This window comes from Peromyscus californicus, unplaced genomic scaffold (assembly GCF_007827085.1).
Source record: "Peromyscus californicus insignis strain IS unplaced genomic scaffold, ASM782708v3 Scaffold_22__1_contigs__length_63687245, whole genome shotgun sequence".
In the NCBI taxonomy this organism is placed as follows: Eukaryota; Metazoa; Chordata; class Mammalia; order Rodentia; family Cricetidae; genus Peromyscus; species Peromyscus californicus.
Genome location: NW_026294525.1, coordinates 21,415,186 through 21,438,509, shown reverse-complemented (window position 1 = coordinate 21,438,509; position 23,324 = coordinate 21,415,186). Strand labels below are relative to the sequence as shown.

The 23,324-nt window shown below is 45.0% G+C and overlaps 1 protein-coding gene across 6 annotated transcripts in view; it reads left to right on the top strand.

Moving 5' to 3' along the window:
* The window catches only part of Utrn (utrophin), a 497,313-nt gene that overhangs the window by 48,337 nt on the left and 425,652 nt on the right, over positions 1-23,324 (top strand). Inside the window, exon 1 of one of the 6 annotated variants that reach the window (XM_052751045.1) lies at positions 3,222-3,288. The exons of 4 other annotated variants lie outside the window; for them this stretch is intronic. In XM_052751045.1, the coding sequence (XP_052607005.1) occupies positions 3,237-3,288 (52 nt within the window). In that variant the 5' untranslated portion in view covers positions 3,222-3,236. Of the gene's footprint in view, positions 1-3,221; positions 3,289-18,329; positions 18,462-23,324 lie in introns of those variants that run through there. One more of the 6 variants, XM_052751042.1, reaches the window with a different exon arrangement.

Below are 23,324 nucleotides of genomic sequence, written 5' to 3'. Positions count from 1 at the left end.
TTACACACCGCTTTGACAACTACTCTCCCAGGTCAGATGTGATTGTGAGTGAACGTTGTGTTGGCACAGACCCCTATAACATTGTAGAGAAGTAAGATGATGGAAGGGACCAACCAGCCTCTTTCCTCTGCTATGTTGTGTTATCTCAGAACACTGTGACATTTTAGAGATACAAGATGCTCAACGGGACCTATTGTCCCTTTCCTTTGCTCTGTCACTGAGGAATCTCTGCCAAGAAGGAAGAAATGATTTTCCTAAGATTAAACTATTGTCCTTAGATGATTGGGTCCCAGACTCTCCATTCCCTCTGCCTCTCTGGGCACCTGGACTTCAGTTCCCTCACATCTCATCTACTATAGATGGTGGTCTGGTGGGTTTGTCCCTAAAAGGGGGGAGGTGTCTTTCATCAGTTTACAGATGTTCTGATGAGAGTACTGGGATCTTTGTGCCTTTCGAAGGAATTTAGATTCTGTCTGCAGTGTGAGGCTAGGATAGGCTTATGAATATTCTGGAAGATATGAGACACCTGTATATTAAAGCAGGCTGACCACGCTAGCCTTGGCATTTAAGTATCAGAGACAGGGATACTGGGTGAGGAAAGAAAGGGAGGAGATTGCAGGGGTCATTTCCCTCCTGTTATTTTTCCTTCAGTATGAGTGATTGAGAAAGTTAGTAAATGGAATAGGGGGTGGGGGTGGGTGGCGCTGAGTGGAATTGCCCAGTATGTGTGTTAACTTTGTGTTACAGAAATATTGCACTTTGCACTCTTTTTGAAACAGCACAGATTATGCACCCAGGACCCACTGGCTGCCAAGGAGACATGGCAAAATTTGATTTTGGGGTGTTCTGTGAACCTTTCACCCTGTGAACCCATACCCTAGTTGGTGCCCATGGTTCTCAAACTCCATCCATGGCTGGCTTCTGCATTCTCGTCGAAGCTCTTGTTGGTATGCAGTAGGCATGAACCATGATGAAAGCATCCCCTGGTCAGGTGCTGCTGAAGCCTCTGCTATTCCTGGCCGACTTGGGCAGATGTCCACAGAGTCACTAGAGTTAATAAGGAGGGGCAAATCTCCAGTTGGAAAGCTGGAGTGGAGAAGACCTGGGAAGCAAGAGAAATAGATTCAGTGTGTGCCCGCCAATCCCCTTTCAAGCCTATCGTCTTCATGGCTCAGTGGTGCATCGTTCTTAGGAAAATCTTTTTACTTCTCAGAGTGAAAATATGGTCAGCCCACCGAAAACATAATACAAGTGTTTCTTGGTGCATCCAATGTTTATCGCTCATGGTGGTGGTTAGGGTTTGTAGTTTGTTTTTTTTTTTTTTCTTTGTCTTTTCCCCTTACCCTTTTCCCTTTCAGCATTTTAGCAGTTGGGGGAAGTCAGACAAAGGATTTTAAATGCACGAAATAAAATTCATACACTGTAAAAGAAGCCAATTATATTGACACACATTTATCAAAATACTTAAAAAAGTCTTTGCTAAATGGTGTTTGTGCTTGGCTGGTGCATTTAACAGCACACTCTTATTGTTCTTACTGCCACGCTTTCCTGAACCAAATGATATTTTTCAAGTTACCTGATGCAGCTGTAAGGTGAAAATGTGGTGTTTTCGGTTTTTGTTTTTTAAACATTTATTTAGAGTGTGTGTGTGTGTGTGGTTATCAGCTGTGGTGGTAAGCAGCTTTACCTACCCAGCTGTCTTCCAGCTCTGTGTGTTTTTTTTGTTTTTTTGTTTTTTTGTTTTTTGTTTTTCGAGACAGGGTTTCTCTGTGTAGCTTTGCGCCTTTCCTGGAACTCGCTTTGTAGACCAGGCTGGCCTCGAACTCACAGAGATTTGCCTGGCTCTGCCTCCCAAGTGCTGGGATTAAAGGCATGCGCCACCACCGCCCGGCTGTGTGTTGTTTTTTAATGGTGATTCCGGCAGGTAGTGTTGGTAGTGTGTTTTGTGATCTCGCTTCACAATGGAAGGAGATGCAAATTCCTGTTAGAAGTTAATGAGATTCTTTCTCCTGTCTGAATTCATGGACCTCCTGCCAGATGATAACCCAGGATAAAGACGATAATACTGTGTGTGTGTGCTGGTTTGCTCAGAGCCTGGCAATGGCGACCTAATGTTATGGAAAACCTTTATAAACAGAGATATCTCTCTGAAATGGAAGTGACTCACTCCTCTGTGAAGTGCTCCTTGCTGTATACTCTACCAGGCGAGAGCAACAGACTGGTAAAGCCAACCATCATGGTGTCTAGACTCTTGAGTGTGCCCAGTAGTAGAAGAAACGGATGTCAGACTGCAGAATGTACAGAGAGTTGCTTAGTTGCCTAGGTGATCAATACTCTGCAGTTCTGTGAGGGCGAATCATGAGGGGTCTGGGGTGGGCTGTGGAGGTTAGGGAAGGCTTCCTTAAAGGAGTCATCATGTCCAGTACTTCAGGGTGGCCGTAGGACCGCTGCATGAAGCCAGCAATCGTGGGTGAAGTGTGCCCAGGGCTGTGTGCTGAGATTAGCAGACAGATGCAATTGGCATTTTCCACAGTAGTGTTGCTGATCCTGATGGAACAGGCATCTTTACCTTTCAGTTAGAGAGCATGTATTATTTAGTACTTTAGTAGATGGAGCCCTAAAAGCTTTGGAGATTCATATGGATTACCAGGGGCTAAAAAATTAATTGCAAAAAAAAGGGGGGGCGGTGGAGAGAATAGATTGCAAAATTTGTAACAAGCTCTCTTGCCAGAGTTAGAAACTTGGGAAAAAGTATTTGTATTCTTAAGTTATTTAATATTTTTTGCGCAGTCAGATCTCCTCAGGCTTGATTGTATGGGAAACCCAAGGTGTCAGGAGGGAGAGGAGGTGACGGGGAGGTGCTTGGCTTTCTGTTTGCTGAACCATTAGAGCTGTGGTGTTTGTAGAAATGCAGGCTTTGCTGGCCTAGGCAGATAAGGGCTGTCACACGTCTGGGTTTTTAAGGCGACAGGCTCCATGCCTGGCAGAGGCTCTGAGCTGCACACTGGGATTGGGCTCTGCTCAGAGGCAGGAATGTGACCAATCTGGTCGGGGCAGTTGGGGAGGGACTCATCTCTCCTCACTCCCATATACTTTGGCCCTGTTTTTCGATTTGGACTTCATCAAAGCAAGGTCTCCAGCCGAGGGGGGATGCCTATCTTCCTGACTTCACAGGCCATGTACCGCTGGCCTGGGAATTGAAACCACATTTGGAAGGCCTGCTGAGCCCAGGAGAAATGGAAGTAACATCCGAGTCCACAGATGGATCCAGCAGAGAGTCACAGGCAGGTAAAGAAGACTCACCCAGAGCAGTGCGGTTACTTGGGACATTTTTGTTCATAGAAAGTAAACTAAGGCACGATGCAGTCCGACAAAAACTGGTATGAAAACTATTGAGGAACAGATCCTAAATGATTTTGGATTTTGGGTGACCAGACAGTGTTTCAAACAAACATTCCTGCAATGTTGTTTTGAAATGTGTCAGTTTTAAAGGAAGGATTTGACAGTGTCAGTTACTGAAGATATTTTAGAACAATGTTTCAGTCTGTTGACCAGGCTTGCTGTCCCGTGGTCTGCCTCTTACTGCCTGTCAGGTGAGTGTGTGGAGGGATTAGGCTCAATGTCTAGTCTACTGATGGTTAAAAAAAAAAAAAAAAAAAGAGGTCCATCCTTCTCTGAGATGGAAGGTTTGTCCAGAAGTATCTGTTGTGTGGAAATCATGTTGGGGTAATGATCTTGCTGCCCATCTCCCAAATCATAAATGGGCAAAGGGGCTTAACCGAGACCCTAAGTCTCCAACAAGGGCGTCTTGAATAAGCACCCCTGTATCCATTTAACTTGTCTGTTTCTCCTCTGGATTGTTTTCTTACTGAGTTATTTAATCTCTGCTGGCGCTGTTTGGAGATGGGCTGCTTGGAAACACATACAGCAGGATACCTGCTTAGAAGCTTTGGAGGAGAGCCCGGGGCGGTGTGCTAAGAGGCAGGTTAGGGAAGTCTGGTAGGTACTGGGGTTGGGGGTGGCGGTCAGGAGAGGCACAGATTAGGAAGAAGTAAATGTCAGCGCGCTGCTGCTCGTTGGGTGTGTGTGTGTGGGAGGGGTGCATCATGGAATGAATGTTCCCCAAAGACTGAGATTTTGAGAGGGCAAAGAAAAGTCTAGAAGAGAAGAATGCCAGGCCTATGGGAAAGTTCGGGTCGGGGCACATCTTCGGTGAAGCGTGTGTGAGCATGAAATCACGTAGTGAGCTGATGGCTTTGGGTCGGTAATGTGCCTGCTCTGCCCACTGCTCCATCCAGCCACCGGGGTGGGCCTTTGGCTCCGTGCTTAGTGCCCTCTGTGGTCTCTCCTCTGTGTGGTATGCTGATCCTCAGCCCTTGGCTGGCTGTCTCTCCTCTTTCTGGGATTGGGTGTTGAGCCTCTGTCCTGACTCCCAGCCAGCAGGATTCTGTGTAATCCGCTGCCATCTACCTGTTGGATGGCTTCAGGGCGATTGCCGCCATTGCTAATTGTGATGTTTACTTCACACTGGGCCCTTCCAGACCTTATTTCCCATTGTGTTCTCAGTGCCCTGGAGAGTGCCTGTCCTCAGAATGACACATCCCAGGGATGAAGGAGTGAGGAGATGTCACCCAAGAAGTCAAAGCACTTGTAATGGACCGTTACTTCTGTTTATTCCTTGAAATTAGAGGCCGTTTGACCTAGGCACTTAGGATTTCCTCTGTTGATTCTTATTCGAGGCCTTTGGGTGTGACCTCAGAGGAGTTATTTCAGAGGGAACAATTTGAAAAGGAAAGCTAAGTATTAAAAAACTCAAATGCACGGGGAAGGGAGAAATATAGTGTGGAGTACTTGTTATAAACAAAAGGGGAAATTAACAATTTATAAGGAGTGAGTATCTTTAGATACCATCATACTTTTTAATATTTTATAGTTATTTTTCACATATTATTTAGTTTTCTGATGTGTCCTGATAATGTTGATGAATTATTCTTATCTGTGCTCTGAACACTGTATTCATATAATTAATATCATTATAATTCAACCTACTTAAACCCTTCAAATTACATAATCAGTGGTCATGTTCTCAAACTGATAGAAGTGTTTTTTTTTTTTGGTTTTTTGAGATGGAGTTTCTCTGTGTAGCTTTGCACCTTTCCTGAAACTGACTCTGTAGCCCAGGCTGGCCTCAAGCTCACAGAGATCCGCCTGCCTCTACCTCCCAAGTGCTGGGATTAAAGGCATGCACTACCACCGCCCGGCTCCTGATAGAATTATTTTAGTCCCGTAACACACATCTTTGGGCTCAACTCCATCACCATTTTTCTCCATGAATTCTGTCATTTTTTCCTTGGTTCTTCCTTCCTTCCTTCCTTCCTTCCTTCCTTCCTTCCTTCCTTCCTTCCTCCCTTCCTCCCTTCCTTCCTCCCTTTCTTTTGTATTTTGAGACAGCTCTTCTTTCTGTATAGCTCAGGCTGAGTTCACTGTATTCCTACATTGGCCTTCATTTGTGACTTCCCTGCCTCACTGTCCCAAGTACTGTAATTACAGACCCATGCTACCACATCCAGCTTTGTCAGTTTTTATATCTCACCAAACGGCTTCGTTTCTACAATGTTTTATTCACGTCCATATTTTCCTTACATATGTCATGCACAGCTCAAGACATTTTCCCGTAGCGTGGAATAAGACTACAGAACCAACGTTATTCTATATGTCCTAAAGTGGAAAGTGGAAAATGTTCTGTCCGATGGCATAGTGAAGGAAAGGGGCAACTAAAAGTAGATTGCTTAATAATTGTGACTTTGTCACTTGGCTTTTATTCTGATGAGAGTGTCCCTGCGTGGAAGTGTTAGCCCACAGTCTGGCAAACTAGCTGTCCCCAGGGAGAGTATGCTTCCCATCATGCCTCTTGTCCCTGATATCTGATTCTCACTTCTGGTTCTCTTTTTGGGGAAATGGAAAAACAAACAAAAAGCCATCCAGGAACCTAAAATATTTTTTATTAATTGTTTGAGAATTTCATTCAGTGTGTTTTGATCATTTTCCTCACCCCAACCCCTCCCAGATCCACTCCACTTCCTGACTCCTCCAGCTTCATGCTCTCCAAGAAGACATCTTTCTAGTACCTTGGGGATGAGGTTTTGGCTCTCTTTATTTAGGAAGAGAGTTTTCTGCCTGCTTCTTTGTTTCCTCATTCACTCACTCATGAGGTAACAATGTATTGCCTAGCTCGTGTGTGCCAGCCACGAGGCCTTAAAGATGGGTACAATGAGGAACACTTCGATTGTTTTACGGGGGCTGCATGAGAGAAGTTACATTGTGGTCTGTTTGGTGTGGCTGGAGAATGGTGATGGTTTTCTCTTCTGACGTCGTCGTTGCCTAATGTTAGGTTTCTGTGCTTGGCCCTTTGCCCTGCCAAGGTTAAAGGCATTTTGAGGCTATCTATTTCCCCAGAACCATGCACCTGTTGCTGACTATTCCGAAATATGAAATCCACAGCCTGGAGTCACTTTCTTTCGCTTCCTTTTTCTCCCCCCTCCCTCTTTGAAGTGCAGTCCTGGGGTGGGGGTGGGTTTGGGGGTGTCAGAGAGAGTGACCTGGAGAGTAGCCAACCTCACCGGTCCCTCGGGTCTGTGATTTTGGTGCATTCATTGAAAGTCACATCTCAGTGGCCTTGTGAGTCCATGGCATATATTTGCATGTGCCAGAGTTCAGAACTGGTGTGAGGTGGCTCTGGCTCTGGCACTGGCAGCTGCTGCTACCTGACACCTGGAACCATAGTGCTTTGAGGAACGCGTATTTCCCCTTGGCATCAAACGTGTTTTGGCTGTGGCTGTGAGGAAAAGGAAGTATTGTATAGTATCATTTACTTTCATAAAAATAGCTTTGAACTCTCCTGGCTTCCTGTGGGTCCGGTCAGTGCCTTTGGAGCCAGGGAGCTGCCTCAGAGGGCACACGCTCCAGCAGAAGGAAACTGTATTGGGCTGGGTCACAGTCTTAAGTCCAGAGCACTTGCAGGATGGGTTTGGTGTTTTCCTTGCTGTCATGAAACGTCAGTGACCTCATCTTCCAAGGAGCAGTTAGAATTGTGACACGGCGTAACCTGTAAGAGTGCCCCGGGCATCGATGGCAGTCAGTGTGAATGAACCGTGGAAGCCAGCGATCTCCCAAAGTGGATACTGACTGGATTACGTGCTGAGGACTGAACGCGAACATTTGTTGCTGTAGCTTGCCACTGAATTGGCATCCAGCTGGAAGTTATTTGAGCCCAATATTACTAATTTAAAAACCAGCTTTGTTATATTTATCATATTTATACTTCTGTGGCTGGGCAGTCTTACTCAGGGATACTCCCCAGGAGACAAGGCTTCTATGACAAAGGGTATAGACTGGCCAGCTTGGGAATGGCTTGCTAACTGTAGAGGTTGCTCCTGGACCTGGAGGGCCTGGCTGTGTTTCTACGTGACATTGTTTCTGAACTCACTCCTCTAACCTGCCTCTTTTTTTGTGCTGAAGAACACTGCAATCACAGGCTGGCTCTTTGCGTACTGCTCCATTCCAATCTGCCTCTCTCAGGCCCCGCCTTTCCTTGTTTCTTTGGCATGCTCTGGCCAGCTGCAGGACTTGAACTGATCCTTGGAGTAGAGACACAGCCGGTGCCATAGTATCGGCAGCTTGCCTGTTGAATCACTTGGCTGGCCCAGGAGCCAGCTCAGCTTTTTCCGGGCTGTAGAGTAATCCTGCCTGAATCTATCAGTCAGACGATGGGCCCACGCCACCTGGATACTGGGAACCTGTTGCTGAGTGTCCTGACTTGGAGATGCTGCAGGGAGAAGGAACGCTTGTCCTTTCTGTCTCTCATTATGGTACTTTCCTGTGAGTCTTCCACGTGAAGCCACAAGCTGGCATGATAGTCAGCAAAGTGCTTGCTGTGATGGAGTCCCGAGTTTAATTCCCTGAAATCTGTGAAAAAAACCCGAGTGTGCTGACATGCACTTGTAATCTCAGTGTGGGGGAGACAGAGACCAGAGGATCCTTGGGGCTCACTGGCCAGGTAGCCTAGACAAATTTGCCAATAAAAGGCCCTTTCTCAAACAAACGAACAAACAAACGAACAAAAAAACAACGAGGGAAGACACTAGAGGTTGACCTCTGACCTCTACAAGCACATGTACCCATGTGCATTTACACATACATACACACACACACACACACACACACACACACACACACACACACACACACCCGACCGAGTGGCAAATGCCTCCAGTTCTTTTCTCAGGGTTGGTTCTGTCTAGTTATTACCTGGCTTTTCCACTTTCTCCACAGTTCTGGCTCTCACTGTCATAAATAGATGCTTATCTCACTCTCAGTGGAGAGAGATGACACACGAGACTCTGAGTGGGTGGTGTGTCCATGTTTGGACGAGACTGTGCGTTAGCAGCTGCGGGCTGGATCTGCAGATGACTCACATGCGTTAATCCCTGTATCTTCTGAAGAGAGAGTACCCTCACATTGGCATGAGGATATTTGCTGAGGGACAGAACCGGAGTCCTGTGGTCAGGGTTGAAATGCAGACAAGTGTGTCTGGCGTACTGGAGTAGGTGGTGCCATGGAAGCCGGTCTCTAAACAGGGATAGTGTTGCCTTTTAGAGGGGACAGCTGATAGGGCTGGGACACCGAGCCACACTTGAGTGTTTGCACAGGCAGTCTGAGATGGTGACAGCAGTTAGGAACTAGGGAAATCAGTACCTTTGGGTGCAGGGAGTCAGTGGGAAGACAGGCAGTGATGGGTGATCATGGGTCAGGGTTCTGAGCAACCCTATCTGAACCCGTAGGCTGGTGGGCACCATTTGGGCATTCTTCCCAATGGATTTTACTATTGATGGCAGAAAAATAAAATCTCTTGGATATCTTCTTTACACCTTACCATAAAGCTTGACCATTCTAGAACCCTCTAGAGATTGGTCAAGTTTTCTTCATAATGCCAACACATGTACTTAAAGAGAAGTCGCTTACTATGCTCCACAATCTGCAGGTTGCTTGCAGATTTTTTGTTTGTTTGTTTGTTTGTTTTGTTTTGTTTTTCGAGACAGGGTTTCTCTGTGTAGCTTTCGAGCCTCTCCTGGATCTCGCTCTGTAGACCAGGCTGGACTCAAACTCACAGAGATCCACCTGGCTCTGCCTCCCGAGTGCTGGGATTAAAGGAGTGCACCACCACTGCCCAGCTTGCTTGCAGATTTCTAAAACACAGAACATGTAATTCCAGATGTGCTGGCAAATGCCTGGATTCTCAGCACTGGGAGGTTAAGGCAAGAGAACTGATTGTTAAGTTTGACTGTAGCTTGGTCTCCAGAGTGAGGCTCTGTCTCAAAATAACCAAGCTGGGATTGGAAGGATGGCTCAGCAGTCAAGAGCATGTACTGCATTTTCAGAGGGTCTGGGTTCTGTTGCCAGCACCATGGTGAACAGCTCACAACTGCCTGCAACCCAGCTCCAGGGGAATGTGGCCTCTGGCCTCTGTGGGCATCTGCACTTAAGTGCACACACCCTTCCACCCACCCACCCACCCATTGAAAATACAAACAAATCTTTGGCGGGGATGGGGGACCAACTAAACTAAATCAAACAAAAATAAAAATCAAAACAAAATATGTAGATAGTTCAGAAAAATCAACTCTCCTTTCCTTTTTTGAACATAGTATTTGTAATTTCCTTTTTCTTTTTCAGTGTTTGTGTTTGGTTTATCTTTGGCTGTCTTTGTAAGTAACTGTTCTTGCCATCCTGAAGAGCCTAGGCAATGGCCTTCCTTCCTGCCAGTAGGGGAGGTACCCCTAGTGGGAGGAGCTTTCCCAGTGACTCCAGCTCTAAGCAGTCAGCCATGCTGGGCTTCAACCATGGCTCTGGCAGGCCCATCCTGCTTCTGCAGGGCAATTGTCTCCCTTGGCATCCTGGAGTGTGGGTCTGTTCTGCCACAGATCTCGGTGAGCTACTGATCGTCTCACTGTCGTGGGTGAAAACAGTCGCCACTTATACAGGAAAGCAACATTGGCCAGAGAGAAGCAGGCCTGCTTCTTTTTTTTTTTTTTTGTTTGTTTGTTTTTTCGAGACAGGGTTTCTCTGTGTAGCTTTGCGCCTTTTCCTGGAACTCACTTGGTAGCCCAGGCTGGCCTCGAACTCACAGAGATCCGCCTGGCTCTGCCTCCCGAGTGCCGGGATTAAAGGCGTAGGCCACCACCACCCCGGCCAGGCCTGCTTCTTACACAGACATGCACACCCTGCTGTGAGAGGAGGGCCTGGGGGCTTAGAGCCCTGAGCTTGCCCTCAAGGCTCCACAGCTGTGATGCTCACTTCCTTCCCTCCTCACTGAAGGAGGTGATGGGTTTGTTTCTCTCCCTCCCTTGTCTTGAGAAAAGTCGTCATTTTCATCTCAAACGTGACTCCTAGGATTCTCCCCTCACTTCATTATTCCAAGTCAGTGTCCTTACCATTCAAAACGCAACTAGTTCTTCAAGCACATGGGGGTGGGCATGTTTCTTAGCCTCTGTGTGGGTGAGGATAATTTCTTACCTTTCAAAGTGGGGTGTGGATTTGACTCTCTGTAGCTTGGTTTTGCCAATAATGTCCTTTAATTCCATTGCTATACTAATATGGTAATAAAGGCATGATTTTAGATTTTATTTATATCTTCGGTGCTTTGGAAAAATAATCCGATGAGAAATTACTCCGCCCGTGAAATACCATCCTTGGCTTTGCTTTTTTTGGGTTTGCTTATTTTTACAAGAGTTTTTTCCTGGCGTTGACTTTTTTGTAGTTGAATCACATCAACAATAACATGAACATTCTTATCATGTGTTGTTAACATCGTGTGAAGAATTCTTTTCTTGTTAACTTAGGGTTTTGCTAATAATCTTTAATGGCATTAAGAGCCAAGATAGAATTTCATGGTTAGGAGAGAATGAATTAAAGAGACCCTGGAATGTCTTTTGAGTATTCGGAAAAGTACTGTTTCTTTTGGGTTCTACATGAGTGGATTCAGCTGGCCGTGAATCAAAAATATGTGGGATAAAATCGCCTCTGTAGTGAACATGTACAGACATTTTTTCAGGATGTTATTCCTTAAGTAAGATAGAGTTAGGATTTCTTACATTGTTATTGTGGTAGTTATTTTTAGTACTCTAGAGATGATTTAACGTCTGACAATAGGTGTGTGTGGGGATATGTGAATATTATGGCATCTTCTGTAAGGGACTTGACTCTCTGGATTTTGGTATATGCAGGCAGGCCTACAACCAGTTTCTTCCGGGTTCTAAGAGAACTATGTCCTCAACAGCACTCTGATGAAAACATCAAAGGGAAGTCTGAAGATGTGGCTCATTGACAGAGCACTTGGCTAGCATGCTCAAGGCCCCAGGTTCCCCTCCTAGTCCCACAAGGGGAAAAAAAAATGTTACTTAGGTTGTGAGACTCTTCAAGACAGAATAAATCTTTTCCATGTTTGTATTCCTGGGTGTAAGGGTGTAGATTGGCTAGTAGAGCCAAGGATATGGTTCAGATTGTGGGGTGGGTGAACCTGGTGGAGACTGGAGTCCATTTTTACACGGGAAACTTGTAGGGAAGTTGGGGCTACACAGTTGTGAGTACTGTAGAAAGACCATTTGGGAGCTCCATGGGCGGGAGAAAGAGAGGGTAGACAGCTTGGTGGCTGGGACAGCTTTGCAGGTGTGTTGCGCTGAGAGACCCAGGCAAACAAAAATGTGGGAAGCGTGTGTGGGGGCTTGGTGAGGCTGTGGACTTCTTGGGTACAGGGTCACAATCCTTCCTCTGCAGCTGTAATATTTCCCTTGTAATTCATTTGAAATTAGACCCGAGCTTGACCAAAACTTGGTAGGGAAACTTAACCCAATCTTGTGGGATTCTTCCAAAATCCTTTCTAATTCTACTCACCACTCATAAAGCATGTCTGCTGCTGAATGAATGGGTTTATTTTGAGGGCATAACCCTGGATTTTGCTTCCTTTTGTTTTCGATGTAATCTGTGTTTTGTGGTGTATAGTTTTTCTCCGGTGGGAGGAGTTCTAATTGGCAACCCTGTGGTTAAGGCAGGTGGGAACAGGGACCGTGAAACTCTGTTGACAAATGGACAGATGAAACAAGGGCCGAAGACCTGCAGAGGGCTGAGTGCCAGCATTTAATGATGACACCAGCTCATTAGCATGAAGCAAAGCAGAACTTCGTGTGGGGATCAGACACAGTCATAGATAGGGCTTGGCTTATTGATTCTTTGTTTATATGTGAGATCTTTGATTGAATCGTGGACCAGAAACAAGTCAGATGGGGAAATCTGCATCAGATCTGTAGACTTGTTTGCAGCAACCGTTAACCCCTGGTTCCCATCATTACGCCCTGGTTATGTAAGATATTCACATTTTGGGAGGCGACCTGAGCACATTTTATATGCTATTTTTGCAACTTCGTTTTTGTCAGCCTAAGATTATTTCAAGGCAGAAAGTTTATAAGGCTATGAGGCAAAAACAGTCATCAGATTATTTCAAGATGGAAAGGCTAGACAGAAGTGAGAAGATTCTTCACATCAGAGAGCAGTATCCTGCCCACTGCTGTTAAGTGGAGAATGTCTGTCAGCAGGGGGCTGGTTGTCTTAGAAAACTGGAATTCTGCAAATTCAAGTCAGGTACTATTTCAAAGTCAGATGGCCACATCCTGCCCAACCTCTTTCTTTCCCTGATATGAGAAGAAAACGAAAGCGTGGCTTCGGCTTAAGTGCTGGCAGTAAAGAAGAGTTGTTGGCCAAGGACGGCATTGTGCAGAGTCAGCAGGAGGAGGGCGAGCCAGGCTCCTCCCCCTTGGTCTCCCTGGTGTTGGGGTGTGGTTTGGCACTACCTCTTACCTGCTGCTTGGCACTGTCAGGTGTATGGGTTCATTAGTTTGGACTGACAGTTATAATATGACGTTCAAAGCCAAGAGGGTTTGCCCAGAGCAGGGTAAAGAAAGTGTACCTTCCGTGGCCCAGTCAGCTGACCTGGGCTTGAAGGGATATGTGTGTGTGTGTGTGTGTGTGTGTGTGTGTGTGTGTGTGTGTGTGTGTTTATATTTGTGCATATTGTGTTTGTATATGTGTACATGTGTGTGCATTTGCATATATGTATCTGTATATATGTCTGTGTTTGTGTATTTGTGTATATTTATGTGTGTAGGCTTATATACGTGTATATGCTTGTGTATATGCCTGTGTTTATGGTTGTGTATTTGTGCATACTTATGTGTGTTTATATATGTGTATATGTCTGTATATTTGTGCATACTTATGTGTTTATATATGTGTATATGTCTGTGTTTGTATATTTGTGCATATTTATGTGTGTTTATATATGTATGTTTGTGTGTGTATTCATGTGTGTATATGATGCTGGATATGTTCTTTCACAGAGGATCAATGTCTGAATACCTTTACTTAACTCTCTCTGCTACACCCCCTGTGTTTCAGCTGGTTCTGTATTCTATTTCCACGCCGTTCCTGTCCTTCCCTCCTGTTGAGAACAGACCTAGGTGGGCTGCCAGTTGCTGTCGGGCTATGATAGAGCTGGTGGTGTGTACCACATTTGCTTACAGCTGTCTCGACATGAGATTGCGTAAGAAAGTGCATACACTGGACAGGTACTTTTGACGGAAATGGCCTATTGATTTCACACAAGCAGAAAAACATCGATGAGGAGCAGATGTCCACAGTCCGGAGGAGTTTTCAGAAAGGGCCTCCGGTGGGAGATTTTTAGGAGTTCCTTCAGCTGACTTTAGTAAACTGATGGTAGTGTCTTCTCTTCACACTCCCCAGGGTTTGGGGCGGCCATGATGCTTTGCTTAATGTGTGTTCCATGCCTCACTGGCCCCGCAGAGAAGCTGGCGTGAAGCCTTCCCTGCTTTTGATCTTTGATGATGTTTCTGCTTGGCCCAGTGAGATTGTTTCAGAAATTTCCCACAGTGGAAAGTTCTCTTGGACATATGAAAGTTCAGTGGTCACTTGCAAAGTCAGTTGTGTGCCAAGAAATAACTAAAACAATGGATTACGTAGTGCAGTCTCGGGACATGGAAAATTTTAAAAGATGTATGATTCATGTCATTAATACAGGTTGCGAGGCTTGAGGCCTTGCTTTGGAAAACAAAGAAAAATGGCTTTCTTCTTCTTCTTCTTCTTCTTCTTCTTCTTCTTCTTCTTCTTCTTCTTCTTCTTCTTCTTCTTCCTCTCCTTCTCCTCCTCCTCCTCCTTCTTTTTCTTTTTCTTCTTCTTTTAAAATTATTTCTTTCTTTGGAGCAAAGAATTATTTTTATTATGATTATTTTGCTTGTATGCAAGTATGTACACCATGTGCATGCATTGTGTGTGGAGGCCAGAAGAGGGTGTTGGCTCTGTTGGAACTGGAGTTTTGGTGGTTGTGAGCGGCCATGTGGGTGCTTGTAACTGAACTTGGTCCTCTGCAAGAGCAGCAAGTGCTCTTAACCACTAAGCCATCTCTCCAGCCCCAAGTTTTAGGTTATGTTTTAAGCCATGGCCTTGTGGTATTGTTCTCTTTGTTAATGCTTTATATGGATTTTGTTCTGTTTCGTTTTTTATGAGGGAGGGTTAAAAATTACATTCTGAAGTAGGATGTTACCGAAAGAGGTAACTGATATCATCCTACATAGATTTGTTCAGACGTGATAAGGTTTGGAAAAATGATCAGGCCTTTGAATCAGACTTCTTTTTGACTAGTATGCTCCTCGGCCAATACTTTCTATAGGGAAAGGTAATTTCCTGTTACTGTCTAGATCTGGACTTGGCGTGATGGCTCAGCAGGCAATGATGCTTGCTTCCAGGCCTGGCAACCTGAGTTCAAGTCTTAGGCCCAACTCCTGAAGGGTTCCCTGTGACTTCCACAAGACGTGACTTGACACATGCCCCTTTCACATCAATAAATGTTATAAAAGATATTTTTGAATTTTTTTCTTTTTCTAAGACTAACTATACACATTTACCTACCAAAGCCTGTGCCATCATTGTGTCTACGTCTGCCTAAAAAGACAAAGTGTAGCAAGTGGGAAGCCACACAACTATGGCCATAAAAGTGATGGGATTCACGGGTAGGGCTTGGAAAATAGTTCCTGTTGAAGATGGATGCCTCAGGATTCTCTTTCCATTCTGATTACATGAGGGGCATGCTTCAGTTCTTGTTTGTTACTTTGACTGCTTAGCTGTGCCTATGGGAACTGAGACATTTTGGCTTACTGATGAACAGTGACTAGCCATAGCCATCGTGGACCAATGGCGAGAATGTAAGAAGGTGCAGCCATTTTGGAAAACTTTGTGACAGTCCTTCAGTCCATTTATTATAAAGTTCCTTTGTGATTCTACTCCTGGGGTCTCCAAGAGAAATGAAAATGTGTCCATATAAATAATTTATGTGTGGATGTTTAGAGCTGAATAATAGGCCAAAGGTGGAACCGAGCCAGTTGTCTGTGAACTGATGTATTGGTGAAATTATTAAGGCCACTCCACGTAGATAAAAGGAGATTTATTTAATGGCGTAACTTACAAATTAAGGGATAGGTAGGTCGCGGAGTCTGGGGAAGGTGTATCGCAGTCCAGCGGTGTTCTCTGGAGCTCTGCTTGGTACACCTCTCTAGTCCAGGGTCCCGCAACAGAGAGAGCGCCAGCCGATCCAGATCTCGGGTCCCCAGGCGCCTCCTTTCGCCCCGCCTTGTAGGCGTGACAGTTGCCGAAGTCTCAATGGGGGTTGGAACTTACAGATCAAAGCTGGAATGGCTACCCACTACATCTCCCCCTTTTTGTCTAAATAAGAAAGTTCTAACCTAATACAAGACTATATACAAAGGAATGGTTATCAAATATAGTCCAGGAATAATGAGGGATAATGACCTAGATAAGATGGAAGTACAACCAATGCAAACAATATCAAGCAAGAAACATATACTATAATCCAGAGAAGTATAGAGCATAGGTAAATGGCATGTTACAAAGATCATTCCAAAAGGTGTCCTATCCTAAAGAACCTGAATCTAATACTTAATATGTTTTATCTACTAGGTTGTAACTATAACTGTTAGTCTTTAATCCCATCAAAGACCTGAGAAGGAATATAATGGTACCTGAGAAATGGTAGATGGATGTAAGCAACTTTCGGGAATCTTGTGAGAGTAGACAGAGACAGCTGGCAGCCTGGACAGTCACCTAATGTTTCTCAGCATTGTTGGTGCATTTAAATTGGCTATAGGCCTAAAGTATCTGACAGACCATTTTTAGAAGCAGGAATTCTGAAAGACCATCTTACCCTGTCTTGGCAGAGTACAGTGGTCGCTTTCCTTGTGTCCCGCTTGTTTATTAAGGCCACTCCACGTAGATAAAAGGAGATTTATTTAATGGCGTAACTTACAAATTAAGGGATAGGTAGGTCGCGGAGTCTGGGAAAGGTGTATCGCAGTCCAACGGTGTTCTCTGGAGCTCTGCTTGGTACACCTCTCTAGTCCAGGGTCCCGCAACAGAGAGAGCGCCAGCCGATCCAGATCTCGGGTCCCCAGGCGCCTCCTTTCGCCCCGCCTTGTAGGCGTGACAGTTGCCGAAGTCTCAATGGGGGTTGGAACTTACAGATCAAAGCTGGAATGGCTACCCACTACACTGATGAATATGACGTGCTTTATCCATGTAGTATAGAACGTCAGCTGCCTCAAAAGATAAAATACTGATATATGCTACAGTTTGGAATCTTGGGAAAATGCTAGCTAGAAGAAGCCAGACACGAAGCATCAACTTATGTTGATTGCATGTATATGAAGTGTCTAGAACCAGCCAATCTCTGGAGACCAGAAGTAGATGGTAGTTGCTGCCTTGGGCTGGGTAAAGAAGGGCGTGGAAAAGGACTGCCATATGCAGAGGTGAAAAAGGTTGTGCAGTTGATGGTGGGGATGGTTACACAAATTCTGTTGACTCGGCACAACATTTGTGGTTTCATACTACGTGGATTATATATCAGTAAAATGGTCACTTATTTTGGGTTTTGACTAATTGACATAATCTGTGCCATTCTGATTCCTACCCGTCACATCCCATTTTATACATTTGGAGAATGAGGCTCAGAGGAGGGTTTTTGTTTTTGTGTTTTCCCCCCAGAGTCACGGGTTTATGGTCTTCTGATCTAGACAGGTTATTTTTAGTTGAAACGCCAGTGGATTCTGAAAGGGTTACATACTCTGTGAAAATCTTCGAAGTGAGTACAGATTTTCTGTTTCAGAGGAGGGAAGAAAATATTAGATCAATACTAAGAATGTAGTCAAGACTGTACAAATGCTTTTCTTTCTTCCTTGCATGTGTGTGGGTAACATGCACACAAATGACATCCAGAGAATAAGGCAAACATCTAAAATAGAAGTCTGGAAAAAGAGTCAAAAATAGTTACCTCTGATAATTCTTTGTGGTTATTACTTTTTCCCTCCCTTCATATTAGTGTCTCTCTCTCTCTCTCTCTCTCTCTCTCTCTCTCTCTCTCTCTCTCTCTCTCCCTTCCTCTCTCTTTCCTTTCCTTCCTTCCTTCCTTCCTTCCTTCCTTCCTTCCTTCCTTCCTTCCTTCCTTCCTTTCTTCCTTCCTTTCTATCTTTCTTTTTTGAGACAGGGTTTCTCTGTAGAACAGGCTGGCCTCGCTCAACTCACCGGTCTGCTTCTGTCTCCTGAGTGCTGGGAATAAATGAATGTGCACCATTACTGTCTCGTCATGACAATTTCTAAGGGATTAAGAAGAAATTCATTTTGGTATCTTATTTCCTTAAGGCATACAGGGATGCAAAACTGAGACACTAACTCCAATTTATTCCTTATAGTATAGTTAATATGTAACTGAACTCTTCAGCTCTGTTGTCTACCCAGGGTAAACACGTGCGAGTATGCAGTGTGTGTGTGTGTGTGTGTGTGTGTGTGTGTGTGTGCGTGTGTGTATGTGTGTGTGTGTGTGCATGTGGTAGCCCTTGCCTTCAGGCAGCATCAAACAAGAAGAAAAGTTAACATCTCTCTAGTTGAACTAGAACATTCAAAGGCCCTTTGGCTGTGACTATCAAACAAAAGCAAAACCTAACCAAAACAAACTCAAACCCCAGAGTACACCTCAGGAGTTCTCACTGACTGCACAGCGTAACTTCCTGTCTGGTACTGAGGCGAGGTGGGGTTAGATTTAGTCAGATCCTCTTGTGGGAAAAATAAAAGGGGCTTAAAAAAAAAATCGACAGGACATCCCAGTGTGCAGTTCGCAGGCGGCTTTTGTGTTGACTTCCTCCACGGTTTCCCTCAGTCCGCTCAGCCGCTGTGGGTGATGAGCAGTCTGGCAGCCACCACGTTTCGTTGGAAAAAGTGCAGTTTGGATTTGCCTGGGCAGGTGTCTCTTCAGGCTTGCAAGAGATCCCCAGGTAAGTTTCCCAGTTGCGTGACACCTGGTAAAGGTGGCTGCTTTGAGAGGGTGTGAGAGCAGGCCGAACCTCCCTTTCACTTGCTCAGTCTGCTTTGTGAGTCAGGAAGCCGCCGAAAAGCTGCGCTTATCGGTGACAGGCAGAGGTGGCTGGTGCCTCCAGATGCCAGGTCTCTGCGGAGCCTGACCGAGCCCCACACAGTGGCTGCTGCATCGGGTGATTGATTTCTTTGGACTGAAGCTAATGAACATCACTATGTCAAACGTTACCCACCTTATTCAAGGTGTCTCACTCAGTGTTGACTGTTTACGCTTGTTTGATTTTATTTAATGCGCATTGGTGTCTTGCCTGCATGTATGTCGGTGTGTAGGTGTCGGATCCCTTTGAACCGGGGTTACAGACAGGTTTGAGCTGCCATGTGAGTGCTGGGAATTGAACCCGTGCTCTTAACCATTGAGTCGTCTCTCTAGCCCTGTGACAGCTTTACTCTTTTGTTTTTTCGAGACTGGGTTTCCCTGTGCAGCTCTGGCTGTCCTGGAACTCACTCTGTAGACCAGGCTGGCCTCAAACTTGGAGATCCACTGGCCCCTGCCTCTTGGAGTGCTGGGATTAAAGGCATGCACCATCACCCCCCCAGTTGACTGCTTACTCTTAGAAAGAAACCTTTTTCTCTGTGGCAGAGAATCATTAATGTTGGCCAGGCTGGCCTTGAACTCTAGATCTTCCTGCCTCACCTCCTCTGAGCTGGATTTTTGGTGTGCAGCACCACATCTGACACTGTGGTGTTGAATATTGACAGACTTGATTCTGTGTTATATTCGGTCTACCGTGTTGACAGAAAAGGCGCCGTTCTAAAACACAGGTGTAGTTCAGAGCAGGGGCGGGGGGAGAGGGGGCACAGAAGTAAACATTACGTGGGGTGGGTGGTAGAAACGAGGGGCTTCTGTTTGCTACAGGCCTGTCTGGGGAAGTGCAGAGCTTCAGGAGGGGTGCTGTCCTCAGCTTTTTCCTAACTGGAGTCTACTTCCAGAGAGACCTAATTTTTCTCTCCAGTTCAGACATCCATGTCTTCTTGAATGGACACACGAATATACTGGTTATATGGTCTGTCTGAGAAAAAAAAAAAAAATCCAAAAAATATGTTTCGGTGGGCTGTATGTTTCCTGAGTCAATATGTTCACTACAAAAAAGAAAAAAAAAACTTTTCAGAGTACTTAGAGTCGTCCCCACCCCCCCAATGGATTTTTTTTTCTTTGCAGTTTTTCTCCCCTCTCAATATTTTCCTTCCTGTTAGCACATGAACAAGATAATAGGCTCAGACTGCAAGCAGCCTACTAAAATGAGTGGGCTAGCTCGTGTTTTTTGTAGTGATTAGCTTTCTTGGCCAAGTGCCATGGGGTGTCGGTGTGCTGTGATTCTCCACATTGCCTCTCTCTCTGCTCTCTTACTGAGTAACTATCAGGTCCCAACATACGATCACGATACCTTCCAGGGCTGGTCTGTTTACGTAGCATTCTTCCCTTGGCTCTGGTGACTCTAAAGGCTTTGGGAAAATAGCATTTTTCTTTTTAATAAAAACATTTCAAGGTTGTTATTTTTATAACAATTGAAAACCAATATGTACCTGATCCCAAATTCTAAAGGGGTTCGGCATCTCATCTTTTAAATTGAGCTGGATTTATTGTTGTTTTGTAATGCAGATTTCTTTAGTGAGCTTGATAGAAGTAAGGATGGTAAAGTTACTGTTAAAACTAGCATTATGAGCCAGGTGGTGGTGGTGTATACTTTTAATCCTAGCACTTGGAAGGCAGAGCCAGGCAGATCTCTGTGAGTTCGAAGTCAGTCTGGTCTACAGAGCTAGTTCCAGGACAGTTATGGCTGTGACACAAAGAAACCCTGTCTTGAAAAACCAAAAACCAAACCAAACCACAACAAAACAAACTAGCATTATGGTGGGATGTTAATATTCTAAGGGAAGAAGACCAAAGTTTTAAAAAAAAAATGACCAAAAATTGTGAAGTACAAAAATGATTTGAAAGCCCCTGGGGACACATAGGTGTCTGTGAATGACCAGATGACAGGACTGAGGTTTCTTCTGGTCAGGAAATGACTTTGGGAGAGCCTGCTTATGTTGCAGCCCTTCCTGCTCTCCTATTGGCTGATGAGACTTCATGTCTACATGGACATTTCCTTCTTAGATGGATGGATTAGAAGATTCAGGACTCCGGCTGTCCATTGGAGCCGCTGGTGTCCTAAGACTTTCTCCAGGGGCTTTGATGTAGTTGGAATGAGACCTTTGTCTTCTCAATGCTCTCTTTTCAATACCTCTCAGGTGGAGCTATGTGAATGAGCATAGGGGCTGATGTCTTTTGCCCCAACTGAACTGATGGTTCTACCCTAGATGGGCAAGAAGAAGGAATTATCTCCTCTGTACCCCACAGTGCTGTGGAGAGAGGCATGAGTTCCTTGGGTAGGGTCAGGCCGAGATTTAGCTTACCGTGTATGCTGATGTTCAGGGTGTGGTGTGGGAGACTGACTGTTGACAGGGAGGGAGAAACCCAAGGACAAGGTCATAGGGAATGGGTGACTCACTGGAGTGTTCTAATGAGGTGAATTGGGAGCTTTAGAAATACGAATTTCATCAGGAGTTGGGTGGGTGTGTGTGTGTGAAAGAGAGAGAGAGGAGAGAGTGGAGATTTAGAAACATTCCCAGGAGGTTCTCTTGAGCAATGGCTCGTTCTGGTGCTGGGGTTGTCAGCCTGAAAGTTTAGCTCCCTCATGGCTGCTGAAATCTTCTTTAACTTCTTTCACTCTCTCCTGAATTTAGTTAACACTTGTCACCTGGTACAAGCTGGCCTTTAGGAGGTGCTCAGAGTGTAAAAAGTGCCTATATGGGGCAAGGGATAAACTCTGGTGCTGGGTAGGAGGGTGGAACAAGTCGTCTTCCTGTGTATTTGGGCTGTTTGACTTACGTCATTGAGGAGCACAGACTTGAGAGCAGAGTTACAGCCGTGCGTCGGCTCTGTAACTTTCATGTCTATAGAGACAGGAGTTGGTGGCTCTGAAAACCAGGCAGGCTGTCATTTACAAAGGCACAAGAGTGCCAGTTAATTTGGGAGAAGAAAGGCGAGAGTGACCTGAGAGATGTGTCCAAGAAGACACTGGAACAGTGATTGTCAACATGTGGATCGTGACCACTTTTGGGGGGCTGAACTACCCTTTCCCAGGGGTCAAACACCAGATATCCTGCATATCAGATATTTGCAATTCATAACAGTAGAAAAGTTACAGTTATGAAGGAGCAACAAAGTAATTTTATGGTTGAGGGTCACCATGACATGAGGAACTGTTTTAAGGGGTCTCAGCATTAGGAAGCCCAGGAGCCAGGCGCGGTGGTACAAGACTTTAATCTCAGCATTCAAGAGGCAGAGTCAGAAATGAGTGGATCTCCAGGCTAGCCTAAGCTACATAGTGAAAAAAAAAAAGGAGAAGGCGATACTGAACTGTTTGGAGTCCTGGATGCCACGGGCCCCTGCCGTGAACTATGTGAATCACTGGATCTTGGCGACTAGGTCTCTCCAACAGGATTCTTTAGGGGATGGTGTTTAGGATTTGCATGTTTTTAAGTGCTGTGCAAGATTCAATAATAGCACCAGTTAAATAAAAAGAATAAGTTGTGTAACTGATGAACACATGAATCGGTTGCTGTTTAGTGCCTAGGAAGAGGAAATCAAACATCACATATGGTACTTGAAAAATGTTCAGGCTCAAGTTTTGGGCCCCATCATCTCACGGTGTTTTTCTCCTTGGCATCACTTGAATGGTGCCCGTGCGGCTGGTCCTGGATCTGTTTTATGGTTTCACTTCACTTCTCTGACCCTTGCTTGAAGGGCACCAGGTGCTTCCTGTTTCAACCATTAGCAAGTTCAGAACTTGTTGGAAAGCGATGTTAGGGACGGTGTGGGAATTTGATAGGATCTGGGTCCGGTGGCCCCCTCATTCCTGTCCCAACACTTTGACCTTAATTTCAACAGTTGAGTGAACTGGCAACTCTAAGTAGTTTTTTTTGCACTTGTACTAGGACTCGAATTGTTTGGTGGAGGAAGATGAGTCATAGCCTAGTTCTACCATTGTGTGAGGTGAAATCCTAGTCCAGGGCGAAGGAACACAGGTCAGGAGTTTTGTGTAAACCAGAGTAATTGAAACATGGACTGTGAGCCCTAGAGGGATTAGAGTGGCCGTGCTGGTGGAGGTGCTCTCAAGTTGGAGGAACATGTTATTTTCACAAACTTTTTGTCTCAAATGTAACTTTAAATAACACTTTAAAACAATCTTAAGGAGTCAGATTCCTTGAAATAAAATCAATGCAGAATCAAAATTATACAAAACAGAAAATTGTCTTCCTCACTTTATCCCCTTCCCACAACCATGGTTAATATTGTTGGTATTCTGCTTAACCTTTTTGCTATGAATATAAAAATATAAAGTTCTAAGTTTCCACAGGTACAAAATTTCCTTTTTGTGCCAAAATTAAAAGCTTTGTGTGTTAGTGGCTTGCTGTTAAAACAAAACTAAGCAGCTGGGCGGTGGTGGCACACACCTTTAATCCCAGCACTTGGGAGGCAGAGGCAGGAGGATCCGAATTTGAGGCCAGCCTGGTCAACAGAGCAAGTTCCAGGACAGCCACAAGCTGTCCAGAGAAACCTTGTCTTGAAAAAACAAAAATAAACAAACAAAAAACAAAGCTAAGCAAAAACTAAACTATAAACAAATAACTGAAGTTTACAAATATCAGGGTCCATATGTCTTAACTCATGGGCTACTGTGAGAGCAAGTGTGCTATTACTATTAAACTGCCAACCA